The sequence below is a fragment of the Nilaparvata lugens genome, chromosome 1 (genome assembly GCF_014356525.2).
Source record: "Nilaparvata lugens isolate BPH chromosome 1, ASM1435652v1, whole genome shotgun sequence".
NCBI lineage: Eukaryota > Metazoa > Arthropoda > Insecta > Hemiptera > Delphacidae > Nilaparvata > Nilaparvata lugens.
This window is the reverse complement of record NC_052504.1, coordinates 87,154,959-87,171,832: the sequence shown is the minus strand read 5'-3', so window position 1 is coordinate 87,171,832 and position 16,874 is coordinate 87,154,959. Positions and strand designations below refer to the sequence as shown.

Here is a 16,874-nt window from a genome sequence, read left to right as displayed (position 1 = left end):
GCTCGTTATTTTTATCTATTGAAAAACAGAACACAATTCTTTAAAATGATCGTGTTTATATTTTACAGCTGGCTATACGTCAGCTTATGAATTTCGGGGTTGAGATATTTTGATTTTCCAAAGACGCACTTTTTTATCATCCACAGACGACGAAAGTCTCAGCTGTTTTTCCAAGGATGAATTATCCTTTTAATGTCATTCAGCGAGTTTTCCCAAGGATGAGACCTAGTGCAATCAAATTTTTATATCATAAACCTACTATGTTCCAAATTTCGAAAAATCGTTAGAGCCGTTTTTGAGATCCGTTGGATATAAATAACCAAATATAAAAATATATACAGATATACATAAATTGCTCGCTTAATATAATAGGATAATATTGAAGTGGGATTAAGCATTAATGTATAATACCAATATACAGTGACACAAACAATTATATATGGATAGTCTTATAATTCCGCTGTACATTATTAGAGTAAGGCCTTTAATTCGAATATTGTATAAACTCAACTAGGATTAATATTTCAACAACTCGTATGCTTAGTGGATGTGTAACAAATTAAAACAAACAGCAGACACATTTTCTTCTTTCATCATGAAAATTCAACAATATGGCTAATAATCCTCATAGAAAATTAGTTTTTCCAATGTTTTAATAGTTAACTTACCTTCTTTTTCTAAATAGATAGTTTTGAGCTTGACAACCAGTTTATCTAAACTGGAATCTTTGGCAGCTTTGGCTAACTGGCCTATACATCCAGCATAGGTGCGCCGCACAGTTCTATTCTTATCCGAAAGCCCAGTCACTAGAACTCCCAGAAGTTTACCTGCAACCAATTCAGGAACACATATTACTTACTATAAGTTTGAATAAGTAATGGAATATAAATCAATGAAAATCAATTGCTTTAAAAATATTGTTCGGTTGAATTATTTTATTTTTGTTTGATAAAAAGTAATAATTAATCCAACAATAATAAAGTTATACGGTGTTATAAAATTAAGAATGCATCTTACTTGGGAAAATGAGACGAGAAACTAGCATAGACATTGTGACACCTGAACTCCAGGTTGATACAGCAATATAAATAAGGAAGTTGATTTCCACTTGTAACTAGTTCCATTAAGGTGCGTACAAACTTAAGCGCCACGAACACGCACATTTCACTTTTTGTCAGCTGTTTTATATCTGTAACTTACTGTTTCTTTACAAATACAGATATAATCAGCTGATGAAATGTGAAATGCGCATGTTCGTGGCACTGAAGTCTGTACGCAGCTTTGGATGACATTGATGAACTTTATAATAACTATCTGGTGGTTGGAGAGCCCTCTAGAACTGAAGGTTCATTCATCTCTCATCATCATCATCCTTCCATTAATCAGGCAAGAGGCTACGTCTCATGTGGGTTTTATCCTCAAGAACAAAAATACTAATGCTGGCAATTGATTCTTCACAGAGACTCAAACTATCTGGTACTCCCTGAGCTCATGTTTCTCATATTCAGTAAATAGAGGTGAGTTTGGATGAATGAGGAATTATGTTACAAATAGATAACACAATAATTTTGAATGAAAATGTAGAAAATATGTATCAGTAAGAATTAAAGTAAGAGTACTTACCAACATGTGGTTGAAGCTTATCAACAGTCATATGATGACAGAGAAGTGTCAGAAAGTTGGCTGTAGCTACGCGGGATGCGAAGTTTCCAGACGTTTTCAGTAGTTCCACCAGACGAGGTAGCATATCAGCGAGAACTTCACCATCAATGAAGTGCACACACTACAAAGAGAACAAGCACAAATTATTACAAAATTGCAATCTAAACTAATATTAAAGTGACTTAAATGAAAAAGAGCGTCCTAATTGACCAATAGACGCAAAATAAACGTAGGGTCATTGAAGACTCCTTGATATTGTATGCCAAGATTGTTTGATTGATTGAGTACTTTATTTATGTAGATTACAATATATACTGCCTTATACACTTATATACAATAGCTTACAATACAGCAAAATCATAGATGAATTTACATAATATAGACTAAGAAAATAATTATTGAACTGTATATGATATGAAAAAGCAATTTGTAATATAATAACTATAGATAATTATATTGTTATGCATCTACATAAATTGGCGGAGCTTTGGACATATCAATGTCCATTCTTCGGAAAGAATATTAAAAATATCCTCCCCACTAACTCTCTACCAAACCATTTGATACAGAAAACCAAATTGGAATGAGGCACTTGTTGACACATCTTCAAATGAGCCTTACTTGGTCAATTCTTCAAAGACGTTTGAATAGAATGCAAATATTTCCAATAAACGTAGGGTAATGAAAGAGTCCTTGATATTATATGCCAAGATTGTTTGATACAGAATACCAAATTGGAATAAAAAACTTTTTGATACATCTTCAAATGAGCAGCCTTACTTGGTCGATTTGAAGAATATACTAACAATTTCATAAAAGAAGTCAATTTACAAAATAATACGTGATTTGATACCTTAAGAATTTAAATAGTATTGTTGTTACGATAAAGTGAGGATGCAAGAACTTTTGCACAAAGACTCTTTAGACAAGTGTATAGTTTATAACTCATAACGTTTTCTCTAAACATTTTTGCATAACTTAATGTGGTAGAAAATCCTTCAGATCTCCCCACCAATACAAGACATACTAAATAGTAATAATAATGAATAAATAAAGCATTTATTGGTTCCCAACACTATACAATAATAAAAAAAATAATATGAAAGATTAAACATCTCTGCTAAGATAATACTTAACAATATTTACTAGTAGTTCTGTGAACAGTAGACCTCACGCAGTATTCTCATCCACAAGTACCTGATTGAAACTATAGACCTTATGGAAATACAGTAATAGACTGGCTTCTCCACACATTCGTGTAATCACTTGTCAGCTGATTTATGATGAATAATTCTATAGTCTGATTTTTTTACTCTAATATTGGCGTATGAAGAAGGCTCCTTTTTCTTTTTATATTATCCTTGAAATGCAAAATTTCCAAAAAACCTTGTCGACGCGCAATTAAAAAAGGAACATACCTGTCAAATTTCATGAAAATCTATTACCACGTTTCGCCGTAAATGCGCAACATATAAATACATTTAAACATTAAGGACCGTTTGCACAGTCAAAGCTTAAACGAAATTAAATCAGCTGGTGGCTTAAACTCAGAATGAAACACATTATAACAAGCGAGACTTGATACGGATTTGATCCAGTTTAAAATGAGACTTGATGACAATCGACCCAACATTGTCCATCAATCCCTCGGTCTGCGCATCATTGACGTTCTGTGTGAACAGGGACTCGTGCAGTTCGCTGGTTGCTTCCAGCAGGGTGGGAATCAGCTTGGAGAGGTGTGGTTTGAGCTGCACTCCCGCTGATTTCACCAACAATGATATTGTTTTGATACTGCAACAGAAACATTGGCCCATATGAATAAAACCAGAGCAAATGCTCATGAGCAAGAGCATGGAGCATAAGGTTTTGCTCATGAGCAAAAGGTAGAAGCAAAAGTATTTGCTCATTTTTATATGAATAAGCTTTACCTTATACTCTTACCTTATGCTCCTGAACTCTGGAGCAAATGCTCACGTATTTTAGAGATTTTTCATCAGCTTTCAAGCAGATTCGCTTTTGTAGCCTTAGTTTGTTTTTATAGCTCACAGAAGCGCTAAATATGCAAGTGCACCCTCACCGCTTGTGTTTGCGTCGTCTGCTCTGTTTTCTATTTATGGATAGTTTTAGGTTAGTTGAGTTTAGAATTTTGAAATACTAATTATAAAAATGACATCTCTATAACAATCTTCAGCATATTCGTATAATATCAATAGCCTTCTTATAATCGTCCACACTCTCATCTTCTTAAATGCCTATCTCCTATTTTGTGATGGCTTTCTTTATAACAGGTAGCTATCTTTTGTATTTATTCTTTTTTAGGGATAATGGTGATATATATCATGGTTGAATCTAATAAGAGTTTTATAGTTCTCAACTATTGGTTGTGATCGTATCTGGTATGGTTTCCTATTCCTCATACGGATTAGTTGAGCCATTTTACTATGATCAAAAGGTGATAAGCTGCTCTAGACTAGACTCACCTTTTTGAAGCATTTGCTTCAAAAGTTGAGCAAATGCTCTAGTTTATTCATACAATTTTGAGCAAAAGCTTTTACTTTTGAGCAAATGCTCAAACTATTTTTTTGATGAGCATGAGCAAAAGGTTTTGCTCACGTTTATTCATAGAAAATGAAGCAGATGCTCCATATTTTAGAAGTATAAGCAAATGCTCAACTTTATTGATATGGCCCAATATTATGATCATTTCGTAACCTAAGAAACGTTATCAACGGTAAAAATGAATGCTTAGATTAATGATTATTTGAACAAATAGAAAAAATATGATTGGAAAAAAAACTCATTTAAAAATTGAGCATATCTGGTGTATTGTGATTAACAAAAAATGATTCATTGATTTATTATCAATTGTGAATAGAAGTTGAAAATTTACGCCTTAGTAGGCTACATAATATTATTTTTGAGATTTGTCAAGCAAAATTCATTCATTAGAATCATTGAAACGCAATTATGACTGTCATAAAAGTTTGAAGTTTCATATATCAATCATTGGTAATTTTAAACTTGGTAACAATTCAATTGATAATACCACTAGTGTTTCAAATTAACAGTACTAAATAAGTATTATTTTGCTGACTATAAGCGTATCAATGGTATTACATCATCTACCAAGACTAATACAAATGGAATTTCAATAAATGAAACAAGTATTCTGATGATAAAATTGAAACATGGTTTTTCGAGCCATGATTCCTCCAAACTCACAGAACGGAGAAGTCAAAATCGATTATTTTATATACGAAAATGGAATAAAAATATAAATTATACATACCTGACAGCTCGGACTGCCCGCACTTGATTATTGATACTTGATAGAAGCATTGGCAATAATGTTTTCAGCATCAGCTCACCAGATTTCCCGTCTTTGTTCTCACAGCATTGGATGCAAAGCTAGAATGGGAATAATAATACCTATTATTCAGCTTCACTATTGAAGCTTCACTAGGAGTACAATATTCTGATCATAAACTCAAAATTATACATTTTCAGATATCATTGAAGTGAATATTTAGCAAATTTCACATGATAACTTTATAAAATAGAAACTCAGGAAGTGAATGTGCAATTTTTTAGTAAGAAAACATGAAGAACCCAATATAACCTATAAACTTGAGTGTTGATAGGATATGACATTGGGTAATACGGCAAGGCAGAACATCCAAAAGGATCTCTCTGCCGATTAAAGCCATATGAATAAATAAATAAACATGATTGTTGCCACGCTTTTCAATTTATTCACTTTGCATATTGCCAGAAATGATTATATTACGTACAGGAATAGATCGTTTCGATCAAACTCCTATTGTGTGGCTCTCCACATTCAAAACTCAAAAATAGTTACTAAAAAAGAAGACTCATACTATTCTACTCATTTTCATAGTCATTATGTTAACGAAGTGTCGTACTATATCATGACCTTCAAAAAGTATATTTCATTAGATAGAAGTCAATGACATGAAGTAATTAATATAAATAAATATCAACTAATAATGGTTGATATTATGCTTTTATAAACTGGAAATAAAAATCCAAGTGACTTCTATCTAGACTGAAAGTTGGAATTCATAAGAGATTCGACAAACAGTTTCTCTTTATTTTTGTAAAAATTTGTCAATGATAAAAATGAATCTTGCTTATTGCAAACAATTGATAAATCCACTACATATAAGCCAACGTATTTCCGAAAAGAAACATCTAAATGGATGTTTGATTACAGTTGATTATCAATTTATTTGAATTACTTATCTGATAACTCAAACTTATAGATAACTCAAATTCTTATTACTCACCTTGGAAACCGTTTTCATTGTATTGGTAGCCGCTTGCCTTGTGCCATCATGAACGTCATCCATAACTCTGAACAACTGGCCCCAAAGTTCAGGCATCATGTCAATGCAATCCTGAATGAAAAAAGTTAAACATTTGAAAATTATATTCCTTTATTGATCATGAATGCTATGTGAGACAAATACAAACTTGATTTTGGAATTATTTTTATCAACATATACAAGGCGAGACTATCTCAGGATTGATAGAATTTTCATCATCAGTATTATTCAACTACGGTATTTTCCATAATGTAATTCATAAAAATTTCTCAAAATATTGATCATAATAATTAATATTATTCATTTCAAAAACATATGAGATAGAACTAACCCTCTTTTAAAATAATTGAAACATACTACCCGTTCACACAACATCTTCCCATTAATATTGATTATGTTCAATCGATAATATTACTCATCAATAATTTCTATTGCAATAACTTAATGAGTAATATTATAGATTGAACATAATCAATATTGATGGGAAGATGTTGTTTGGGTAGTATGTTTCAATTTTTTTAACAGAGGGTTAGTCCTATCTCCTATGTTTTTGAAATGAATAATATCAAATATTAATAATAATAATGAGTAATAATCCATGATTCTGTTGGTTATAATAAATCCAGGTTACCTGGAAAACTCGTTTGCCTCCTGTGACAAGAAAATCGGACAACGCCAAGCAACATGAAATTCTCACTCTCCATTGTCCCGAAGTCAAATTCTGGATTAGATCTTGGAATATTTCCTTATGATATTGATCAACCTAGAAAGATAAATAGATTTTGCTGTTATTCGTGTGAACAATGATAGAAACTAATTTAAAACAACTTAATTTCATGCATACATAAAAAAACTGAAAGGATTTGGTTCACTTTAGATGTAAGGGATCAAACATGTCATAAAATGAATTATTACGCAGAAGAACCCTTCAATGAACTTCGAATAGTACTTGGTATCGTTAGTATACAGAGCTTAGACAGCATTTTAGTACAGTGTTCAATTCATAATGTAACTACAGGACGAATAGGAAATCGACAGGAAATGACTTATTTTTATATTATATTTTCATGGACTAATTAATAGAATCCATCTAGTCTATTACTAGTAGTTCTGTGAACAGAAGACCTCGCGCAGTTATAAACCACAGCCTCCTCTTATAATGTCCATCAGAGTGCATCCTGTCTGTATGTCGTGTCGGCGAGATATCGGTGAAAACAGCTAATGGCTGTTGGGATTGGTGTATCAAAAATGCTAACATCAAAAGCTAATCTCCTTCAATACATACTGGCAACAGATCAGCCCGAGTTGAAAGCAGAGAAAGATCGAGAAAAAATACTAAGCTGCGTTTAAACCAAAGTTATAAACAAAATGTTTATTTTTCCGTCCTTATAAATTCTATTAGATTAAACGGTGCTTGACAAACACATACGCACATCATGTGTATGATAAGTATGATATGTTCGATCTGATAGAATCTATAAGGACGGAAAAATTGGACAGTTATTGATTGCATGCGTCATTGCATGCTATTTATAGTCCACAGGAAAGCTGATTTATGATGAATAATTCTAAAGTCTGATTTTTACAGCAATATTGGCGTTCGAATGAAACTCCTTTTACTTTTGTATTATCCTTAAAATGGAAAATTTCAAAAAACCTTATATATACGTCGACACAAAATTCAAAAAGGAACATACTTGTCAAATTTCATGGAAATCTATTGCCGCGTTTCGCCGTAAATACGGAAGATATAAACATAAAGAGAAATGAAAAACCGTCTACTTAAATCTTAGACCTCACTTCGCTCGGTCAAAATAATTCATTACCTTCCTTTCCTTGAAAATTATAACCAGTGATGAAGAACGCGCAATTTTCAATCTAATATGTAACAATGTATTCAATGTGGTCCAAGCATCATTCATGAATAGCACCTTTATAAAATTTCATTTATAAAATAGGTTTGAGTAAATAGCTTACCGTTTTGGTTGATTCTGGAACTAGAGCTTGCCAAATGGCTGCCATTGAGTTCTGCACTTTGGGTGTCGGATCAAACTGATATCGGTACAGTTTGGGAATGATCTTTCCTTTATGTTCACCTAGCTGCTTCCCAGCAGCTGCTGCTATGGTTGAGAAACCAAAGGCAGCGCCCTGAAATAAATAGCAATGAAAATTATTCACTTTATTGAATTAGCACTATTGAGTTGATCATTTTTGAAAAATACGTGTGAAGTGCTTGAAATTTGCATTAGTTCTATGAAAAGCAGAAGAAATATTCAATTTTTTATAAGATACAGGTATGAACTTACCATTTTTGAAGTCCATGTTGCATTGTGATTAGCCAAGTGCATGAATTTGTAGATGAGATCAGGTTGATTCAAGTCTGAAGCCAGTGAACACAGTTCTCGATAAGTAGATAGATTTTCTCTGAAAATAAATAAAGTAAATGCACTTCAATGACGTCTTTGCTTATTGAAACTTGGTTCAAAATATGATTCAGCTGAAAATTTGCAGTTATCATATATGCTGGAATAATTTGTTCTAATAGCAACAAATGAGGAGCAAAAAGAGAATCCTGTCAAACGTTGTATAGTTTAATATTATATTTAGGTAAACATTTAATTATACAATAATAGAGGAGGCACAATTTCTTGAAATGCTTCTAATATGGAGATAAGAATATAAATATGAATATAAAGATAAATATAGATATAAAGATACGAATATAAGATCTTGTCAAACATAAATTTACACAGAAATTGCCAAGTACAGAGTAAAAATTTGATAAATATAAAAATACATCAATTAAAATCTATTTGGCCAGCCACTATAAAGGGCCCCATACACTAGGGAACTTGGATCGGCGAACTTGGTTCTTGCGAAGCAAATTCCCCAGTGTATGTGGTAAATTGGCGAACCGCGAACCAAATTCGTGACGAACTTGGTCTTCAATCTGGATTGAAAACTTTGTTCGGTTCGTCCTCCAGGGCAATATATTCTATCTTTATTCATATTCAATATATATTTTCTTTCCACAACAGCTGCAAACTTTGTAACGCTCATCTCTAGACCCCGAAAGACACTGAAGTAAAGAACGGTTGTTCGCTCTCCCCGCTACAGTGTGTGGGGCAAATCCTACACGAACTTGGTTCCCCGAACCAAGTTTGCCGATCCAAGTTCCCTAGTGTATGGGGCCCTTTAACTAGAATGTTATATCACAGTTTGAATTCAAAAATTCTTCTATAGAGTAATAGGGTCTTTCTACTAAATAATTTCCTTTTTAAAGCTTTATCAGAAACATTCTTGGCTCCAGCAGGAAGCTTGTTGAATAAATTGACACCACCTACAAAGCATGTTTTATAACGGAATCTTATTACTGAGTCTAGAATTCTAATTCTGATTTGCATTTTTGGGTCAGAATCTAGACAAAAACGAGCTTCGTGATCTTGAAAATGCAACAAGGGAGATCAATTTTATTTCATAAGAATAAAATTTGCACATGTAGGATTGCACGCTCTTGTATTATTGGTCAAATCACTTGTAAATTGGTCCAATATTACGGCCTCGATGACTAGAAAGATTTTCTCTGAAAAACAATGTAAATGCACATCTAAATGACGTCATTGCTTATTGAAAACTTTAGCAAAATATGGTTCAGCTACAAATTTGCAGTTACCGTATATGTAGGAATTATTTGTTCTAATAGCAACAAGTGAGTAGCAGAAAGAGAATCCTATAGAACGTTTGTATAGTTTAATATTATATTTCAGTAATAATGTATTATTGGTAAATAATGTATTAAATTTCGGTAATTATGTAATTGTACAATAATAGAGGAGGCACAATGCTTGAAATGCTTTGAATATGGAGATATAAACAGGTGGTGAATTTAAATCCATTACTGATTTTAGAATTTTCTAAGGCTTATTTGCATTTTTTGGTCAGAATCTAGACAAAAACGAGCTTCGAGATCTTGCAAATAGGATAATGAAACAAAGGATATCAATTTTATTTTATACAATACTCGTAAAATTTGCACATGTAGGATTGGACGCTCTTGTATTAGTGCAAATTACTTGTAAATTGGCCCAATATTACGGCCTCAGTGACTAAAATTAGTTCAACACAAGTAGTTTTTCAATTAATTAGTAAGAATTGACATGTTTGATGTACCTAGTTTGTTCGAACTCACTGCCGGCGCACAAGTTTTCTTTGCCGGTAGTGCCATTTTGTAAGTTAGAATATTTATTTTATCAATCTGTATTATTTTATGGCAAATAAATGAATTTGAGAATTTGAGATGATCATTTGCTGCATTTACAAACCTGTAAAATGGCAAGTAATTACCCAGTAGGGGTGGTTCCAAGAGCGCCTTTCTCGAATATCTCGGTGTCCTGAGTGACTTGGGCGACGGTACGACGACCTTGAGTCAGCTGATCGACCAGCATTTTGATCAGCTGTTGCCGCATGTCCTCACTGCCACTCTCGTACACCATCGCCAGACCTTTCGACGCCACATCCTGCACTACATCTGTAGAATAGAAGTTAAAACTTGCATCAGTTATCAAAGTTATTAGAATAATAGTGTATCCTATCCTATATCTGTAGAATAACCGAGTTGATGGAATAACAGTATTGTACATCCTGCACTACATCTGTAGAATAACCGTCAAAGCTTGCATTAATTATCAAGCTTAATAGAATAACAGTACATCTTTCACTACATCTGTAGTTAGCTATCAAAGTTTAATACGAAAATCTGTTTTTACTAAATTTAATCGGTTACCCTCCTATTCACTGTTCCTATTCATCATAATATTATTTCTTTCAATATTCATGTTTTTTTTCACCGAGTTGTTTTTCATTAGTTTCATATCCTACTGTATTTTGTTGGAATCGAAAATTTGCAGCAACTTACATTATTATAAACAGAAATATCAATTGAAGTGTCATTTTAGTGAACTCACCATTGTTTTCTGACAGTAGATCGAAGAAAGCAGTCTGTATTGATATAAGTCGGTTCTTCACAGCTTCGTGATTGATGCAGTTCTTCAGAATAGCAAACAGCCAAATGCAACAAGCCTGGAAAAAATACATATTGGTAAATAGAATGTATTCGCAAAGAAACAATATTGAATCAAGTGCAATATGGAATTGAATAGAGATATCAAGTATTGCAATAATTGAGAATCGACAGGTATATAAAGTATTTTCTTATCATTATACTAACAAACCTTTCCACCTAGCACATGATTTGTTTTCCATACAATATCGAAGAGAATACAAATGCAGCATTAAACCAAACATCTTATCCTGGATCTCATCTATCGATACATTATCTCTTCTCCTATGATTATAAAAGTAGATCTTGTTTATCTTGTTGGTAACGACATTATCACCCCTTATGAGTCCAATGTACTATGGTGCCATAAAAATAAAATTTTACAAGAGTATAAAGTGTATTTTTCTATTTATTTTTCATGTTATTATTATATGCTTCTAAAAACTCTCCCCATTCACAGACGAATGTCTTTTTGGAGGATTCCACTTTCAATAACGTTAAAATATAAAAAACATTCAATTACTTACATATTATTTTATTGTAGCTTGAAGTATTCTGTGCAAGTTTTGTAAAATTACGTGAAATATAAATTAAATAACTTACCTGTCTAGAATTGGGATGAGGCATAGGAAGCGTCTTCTCCAACAGCAGATTCAGAGAGCCATCAATCATTTTATTGGCATCGTTGACAAGTGTGGGCGAAGGAGTGAATTCGTCACCTGTCTGCAGCCAGGCGTTTCGGGCCGACAACGAGGCTGGACCCAGCACACAGTTCACTAGCACTTTTCCCACGCAAATGTGAACATCAACTGCTTTCGTCTACAAGGGAACCAGATATTAGTGATTTAATCAGTAACAAGAATAGTTTGAGAAAATATTCTATGTTCAAAGGTTAAAGAACTCTCAAGTACAGTAATCACAATACAATGAGCCGGAATCTGAAACTAATCGTATGCAGAGGAGTCAGTGTTTAGTGGTTGATCCAGAGATAAGCGTAATTTGAGAAAATAGTCAATGCTTGAAAGTATGGACAACTACTGAAGTAATTACAATACAAGAAACCAAAAACTACAAAAAAAATAAAATCTTCCATTGCTTCTCATCTTGATTTCAACTAAGTTAGACCAAACTATAGTTTTGTTTCACTATGGGTCGTATTATGCCGATCCAAGTTTAACGTTAATCTACTATTATATTATATGTATATGGAAAAAGAGTCGCATTAATAATAATTATGTTTTACATTCAGAGTTTAACAAACAGCTTATTCATCTCCGTTAAAACTGAGATAGTAGTCCATCTCTAACTCATCTCTGTGAGAGACTGTGTATGTACCTACTTTATACCCAGAAAAATAGCATACAATAATAATGTAAACATGAATATGAATCGAAATTATAATAAAAGAGCATGGGTTTATGATTGATTTATTCAACCGTATACTTGATACAGGGACGATTCCAAACCGCTGGCGCTGATAAGAATGTTTCTTCTACACAAAAAGGGTAGTACGTCAGATCCTAAAAATTACAGGACTATTGCGATTATTAATAGCATTTTAAAAATATTTACAAAATTATTGTGTGAGAGACTATCCCAGTGGGCCGAGAGCTGTGGACTGTTAGAGGAGAGCCAGTCGGGCTTCCGAAAGAATCGGAGTTGCATGGATAATATCTTTGTCATGGACACGCTAATTAAATATTATTTGAAGGGTAGAAACAGAAAAATCTATGCAATCTTCGTCGATTATGAGTCTGCTTTCGACTCAGTCCCTCAATCTTTGGAGAAAACTAGGGTCATTGGGAATGAGCAGCGTTGTATTAAAAGTGTTGCAGGATTTATATTCTAGAGCACGCTTCAGAATTGAGGTCCGGGATGTTATTGGGCATCAAACGTAGAAGTCTGTGTATTTCTACTTAGATTTTTGTATATTTCAACTTTTTTCTCAAAAACTACTCACACTACAGCTTCCAGACTAGTTTTATTCAATTTTTCAGATATTTTCCCACATGAATCCACCATACGTTTTTCAAAAACTAGTCCCTCAAACAATTCAGCATCGGTGTATTTCACCAGAGGAACTTAATTCCGGGCGAAATCTTTCACCCTGTATAGCTCGCTAATGAAGCGTTTATGGATATATGTTTATAAAAACTTTTTTTCTTATTTTTACCTCTACTATCACGTATTAAATTATTTTACCATAATTAAGAATCACCCTGTATATGCAATTTTTTGTCTAATATAGTTAATTATGAGGATAAAATTTTAGTTCTACTGTCGAACTTTACAATGATCAAGATATTTAGTTTGTACTCCTACATTACTGAGTCAAAATCTGGAGAAAAGAGGGTATCCCTTAGTGTGCTATGATTGATGTTATGTGATATACCACTGATTGTTTGGGTTTATGTGAAACAGTTAAAATTTGTGCATGTGAGGTTCAAATTTGTGATAGAATATTGTATAAGGTTTATTTGTAATTTTTATAGAATAATTTTTTAAGTTTATTTGTAATTTTTATTGTTTTTTATGTTGTTATTGTAGCTCTGTTATAGTAGGATTTACTATGTTGGTCAGTAATATTTACCATTATTCTGTTATATTGTTTTTGCTTGTTAAAAATAGTGCAACTCTGTTTGTATAGGGGATGACCCCGTTAACAAATAAAACTTATTTGAATTTGAACAATAAAAGAGCATGAAAAACATCATTGATGAAGAAATTCTTCTCTCTAAGAGTATGGACTTACCTCCTTAGCACTTTCGATGAAAGAATTCAATACAAAGTCGCGGTATGTAAATTCTTGATTCAAACATAAATATCCAATTGCGCCATAAGCTTCTTCAACCACCTGCAATCAATATTTCAGGATATGAATTATTGGTTATATTGAAAAACAGAATAATATAAGTGAAAGAAATACAGTAGATAATAATTATCGTGTATCCAAGTACAGTGGATACAGAGGGAATGTACATCATATCATTAATGAAGCCTTCGCTTCAGAAGACCGATTTTTCCGAATTAGATCTCAAAAACCAATCTCATATATTCGATCATAAAAAATGCATATGACTTTTTGTTGGTGAAGAGTCCTCTTGCGGAAAGGTCCCACCTCACCTGAATGAATAATTCTAGCTATCAATGAGCCTTACGACTGTCATACTTCAGCTACAGTTCAGTGTGCCTATCCGATAACACAGTGAACTGTTTTGAAACTTTTGTTTATTAGTCCAGTCACTATGTAAATGTGTGAATACAATTAAAGTGTATTTGTGTTAGTGTACGGAAAGCACAGAGCGGTGCAACCTCCTCTCTCACTCTTTCTCTCTGACTACCTCTTCCGTCGCAGTCACTGTCAGTTGGTGCTAGGTTACATCTATTGTTTCGATGGAGGAGCGCATTTCCGACAGTGACCGGCGACTCTGTTGCAATACATTTTGATCGGCTAATTGAAATTACGATCTGAATAAATCGATCAGACGTAGTGCAGTGCCAGCCATGGCTAGTTCTATCCGGAGCCGTCTAACTCTCATAGCTTACTTTGGTGAGTAATTACTCAATTCAAGAAAAATTCACTCATACTACCACTATTCAAAATTCACAGATCTATTCATCAAAGTCTATTTTCATGGTTTATTCGAAATTACTGAGAGAGAGAAAGAGAGGAGAGAGAAATGGCAATTTTACATTTGATTTCTATAGAGGTTTAATAAATGTTTGAACAAAGGATTGTGAGCATCGTCTTCTTTAGTCGATTATTCTTGAAATGATTTGATTATTATTAGGATTATGATTATTAATAGAAATGATTATTACTTGATTTATGTTTGATTACGGCTTCGCTTAGAGTTTAATGTTAATGATTGATGCTCTGATCAAGTCGATGACTGCTTAAGGACTTTGATTAGTAGTTGATTAAAGTTTGGAATAAATTTGATTAATTATTGAATTAATTTTTGGTTATTGTTAAGATTAAATTTTGGTATAAATTTGATTTATTATTGGAATAATTTTGAGTTATTAAGGAGATTGAATTTTGACAACTGTTTGGTATAATGGATTTGATTAATTATTGAAATAATTTTTAGTTATCGATAGGATTAAGTTTTGATTCATGTTTGGAATAATGTTGATTGATGCTCGGTTTAATGATGATTAATGTTTAGTTTAGGGAATAATAATTGTATTTGATGTTCTGATTCTGAATTTGATTGCTTAAGGGATTTGATTCGTGATTGATTAATGTTTTGTTTAGTTCACTGATAACGATTGATGATATGATTAAGAATTGGGTTTACCTTATTGAGAATTAAGGAAGTTGAACATTGTTATGTTAATGAAATTCCATTTGATGGAGCGCGTCCAGAATTGATTGGAAGGGGAAGACTGAGGGTAACAGTCCTGTTAGGTTAATTGTTAATTTTCATGGTTTCCTTGTTTAAAAATATATTTGTTGAGTCAAAATACTGTTGTTTTATCGGTATGAAAGTGATTTTATTATTTTGATTAATTACCGCTAGTAGTGTAATAATGGGGGTTCTAGGACCAGAGCTAGTAGTGTAATAATGGGAGTTCTAGAACCAAAAGTTGATTGTTAATTTGTATGGTTAGAGTTTGTCATTTTCAAGTCTTTTGATAATAGTTATACTGGAATTATATATTTACTTATTTTATTAAGAATTAGAACTTATTCTGATGATGACTAATTTTCAAGTGAACTTTTGTTAGAGGAGGCACCTAGTGAGGTCCTGAATAGTAATTATAGACTCTACAAACTAGAAATATGAAAAGCAATTAAAATAAAGATTTTGAATTGAAATTGCAATTATGATGATTACTGTAGCGGATATCGAATAGATGTCAGTAGTGTTGCTAATAATTGGAACTTTTACGTTTATGATGGTAAATAAAATTGTATCTTTTCACCTGCATTTGTGTAATTTTTATTGATTTGGTAGTTGTAAGACCTTGATTGTAAGGGTAGCCTTGAAGGGTTCTGCGACGGTTACATTGGTGGCAGCGGTGGGATAGACTGCAAGAATGTCTGTCAACGGAGAACCTGCAGCAAACAACGCAGAACTTGGCGAGAACAATGGGGATCCTGTGAACAACCGTCCGTTTATCGAAATGGAAGAACTACGTGTACAGGCCCAGGAGCTTCTAGACCAGGCTCAGCGGAATGAACAGGAGAGAGCCAGATTGACCAGGGAGCTAGAAGAAGTCCGGATGGCATCGACTTCTCGGCCCGTAACGATGTCCACGTCTACCAGAAAGGATCTGGGTCTGCAATCCCTTATCAAGACCTTCTCAGGGGAAGCTGGAAGTCCGACTGTCAAAGAATTTCTACAGAATATCAAGTTGGTTGCTCAGACTGGTAATTGGGAGGATAAAGACCAACGGCTCATCTGCAGGCTGAAAACAACTGGCGCAGCTGCTGCATGTCTTGAAATTCATCCAGAGTTGTCTGCAGAAAGTGTCACCTTTGCGGATTATGAGAGAATCCTGCTCAAAAGATTTGAGAAAACCCTGGACCCAGAAAGATGGCTGCTGGCGCTGAGTAGTCTCCAACAACAACGGGGTGAGAGTCCACGGGCATTTGCTGATCGGTGCCTTGAGTTGGGTTTGAAGGCTATTCCAATACCATCTAACCCGGCAGAAGCAGATTGGGCACGTGCGCAGATGCAACGGGCAGTTTTGGCTGCCTTCATAAGGGGCCTTCAGGGTGCAGCTGCCATGACCCTGCAGATACATCCACCTCGAGATCTGGAAGCCGCCATCGTGGTAGCCGAGCGAGTGGACCA

At 33.6% G+C, this 16,874-nt stretch overlaps 1 protein-coding gene across 1 annotated transcript in view; it reads right to left on the bottom strand.

Annotated features, from left to right (window-relative positions):
- The window catches only part of LOC111064486 (proteasome adapter and scaffold protein ECM29), a 71,003-nt gene that overhangs the window by 18,561 nt on the left and 35,568 nt on the right, over positions 1 to 16,874 (bottom strand). Inside the window, exons 17-29 of the mRNA XM_039443902.1 lie at positions 13,820 to 13,921; positions 11,671 to 11,886; positions 10,973 to 11,087; positions 10,353 to 10,536; positions 8,315 to 8,432; positions 7,986 to 8,156; positions 6,640 to 6,771; positions 5,970 to 6,080; positions 4,952 to 5,070; positions 3,248 to 3,453; positions 2,393 to 2,463; positions 1,624 to 1,783; positions 669 to 827 (exon numbers count right to left, since the gene is read on the bottom strand). Coding sequence (XP_039299836.1) covers positions 669 to 827; positions 1,624 to 1,783; positions 2,393 to 2,463; positions 3,248 to 3,453; positions 4,952 to 5,070; positions 5,970 to 6,080; positions 6,640 to 6,771; positions 7,986 to 8,156; positions 8,315 to 8,432; positions 10,353 to 10,536; positions 10,973 to 11,087; positions 11,671 to 11,886; positions 13,820 to 13,921 — 1,864 coding nt within the window. The remainder of the gene's footprint in view (positions 1 to 668; positions 828 to 1,623; positions 1,784 to 2,392; positions 2,464 to 3,247; positions 3,454 to 4,951; positions 5,071 to 5,969; positions 6,081 to 6,639; positions 6,772 to 7,985; positions 8,157 to 8,314; positions 8,433 to 10,352; positions 10,537 to 10,972; positions 11,088 to 11,670; positions 11,887 to 13,819; positions 13,922 to 16,874) is intronic.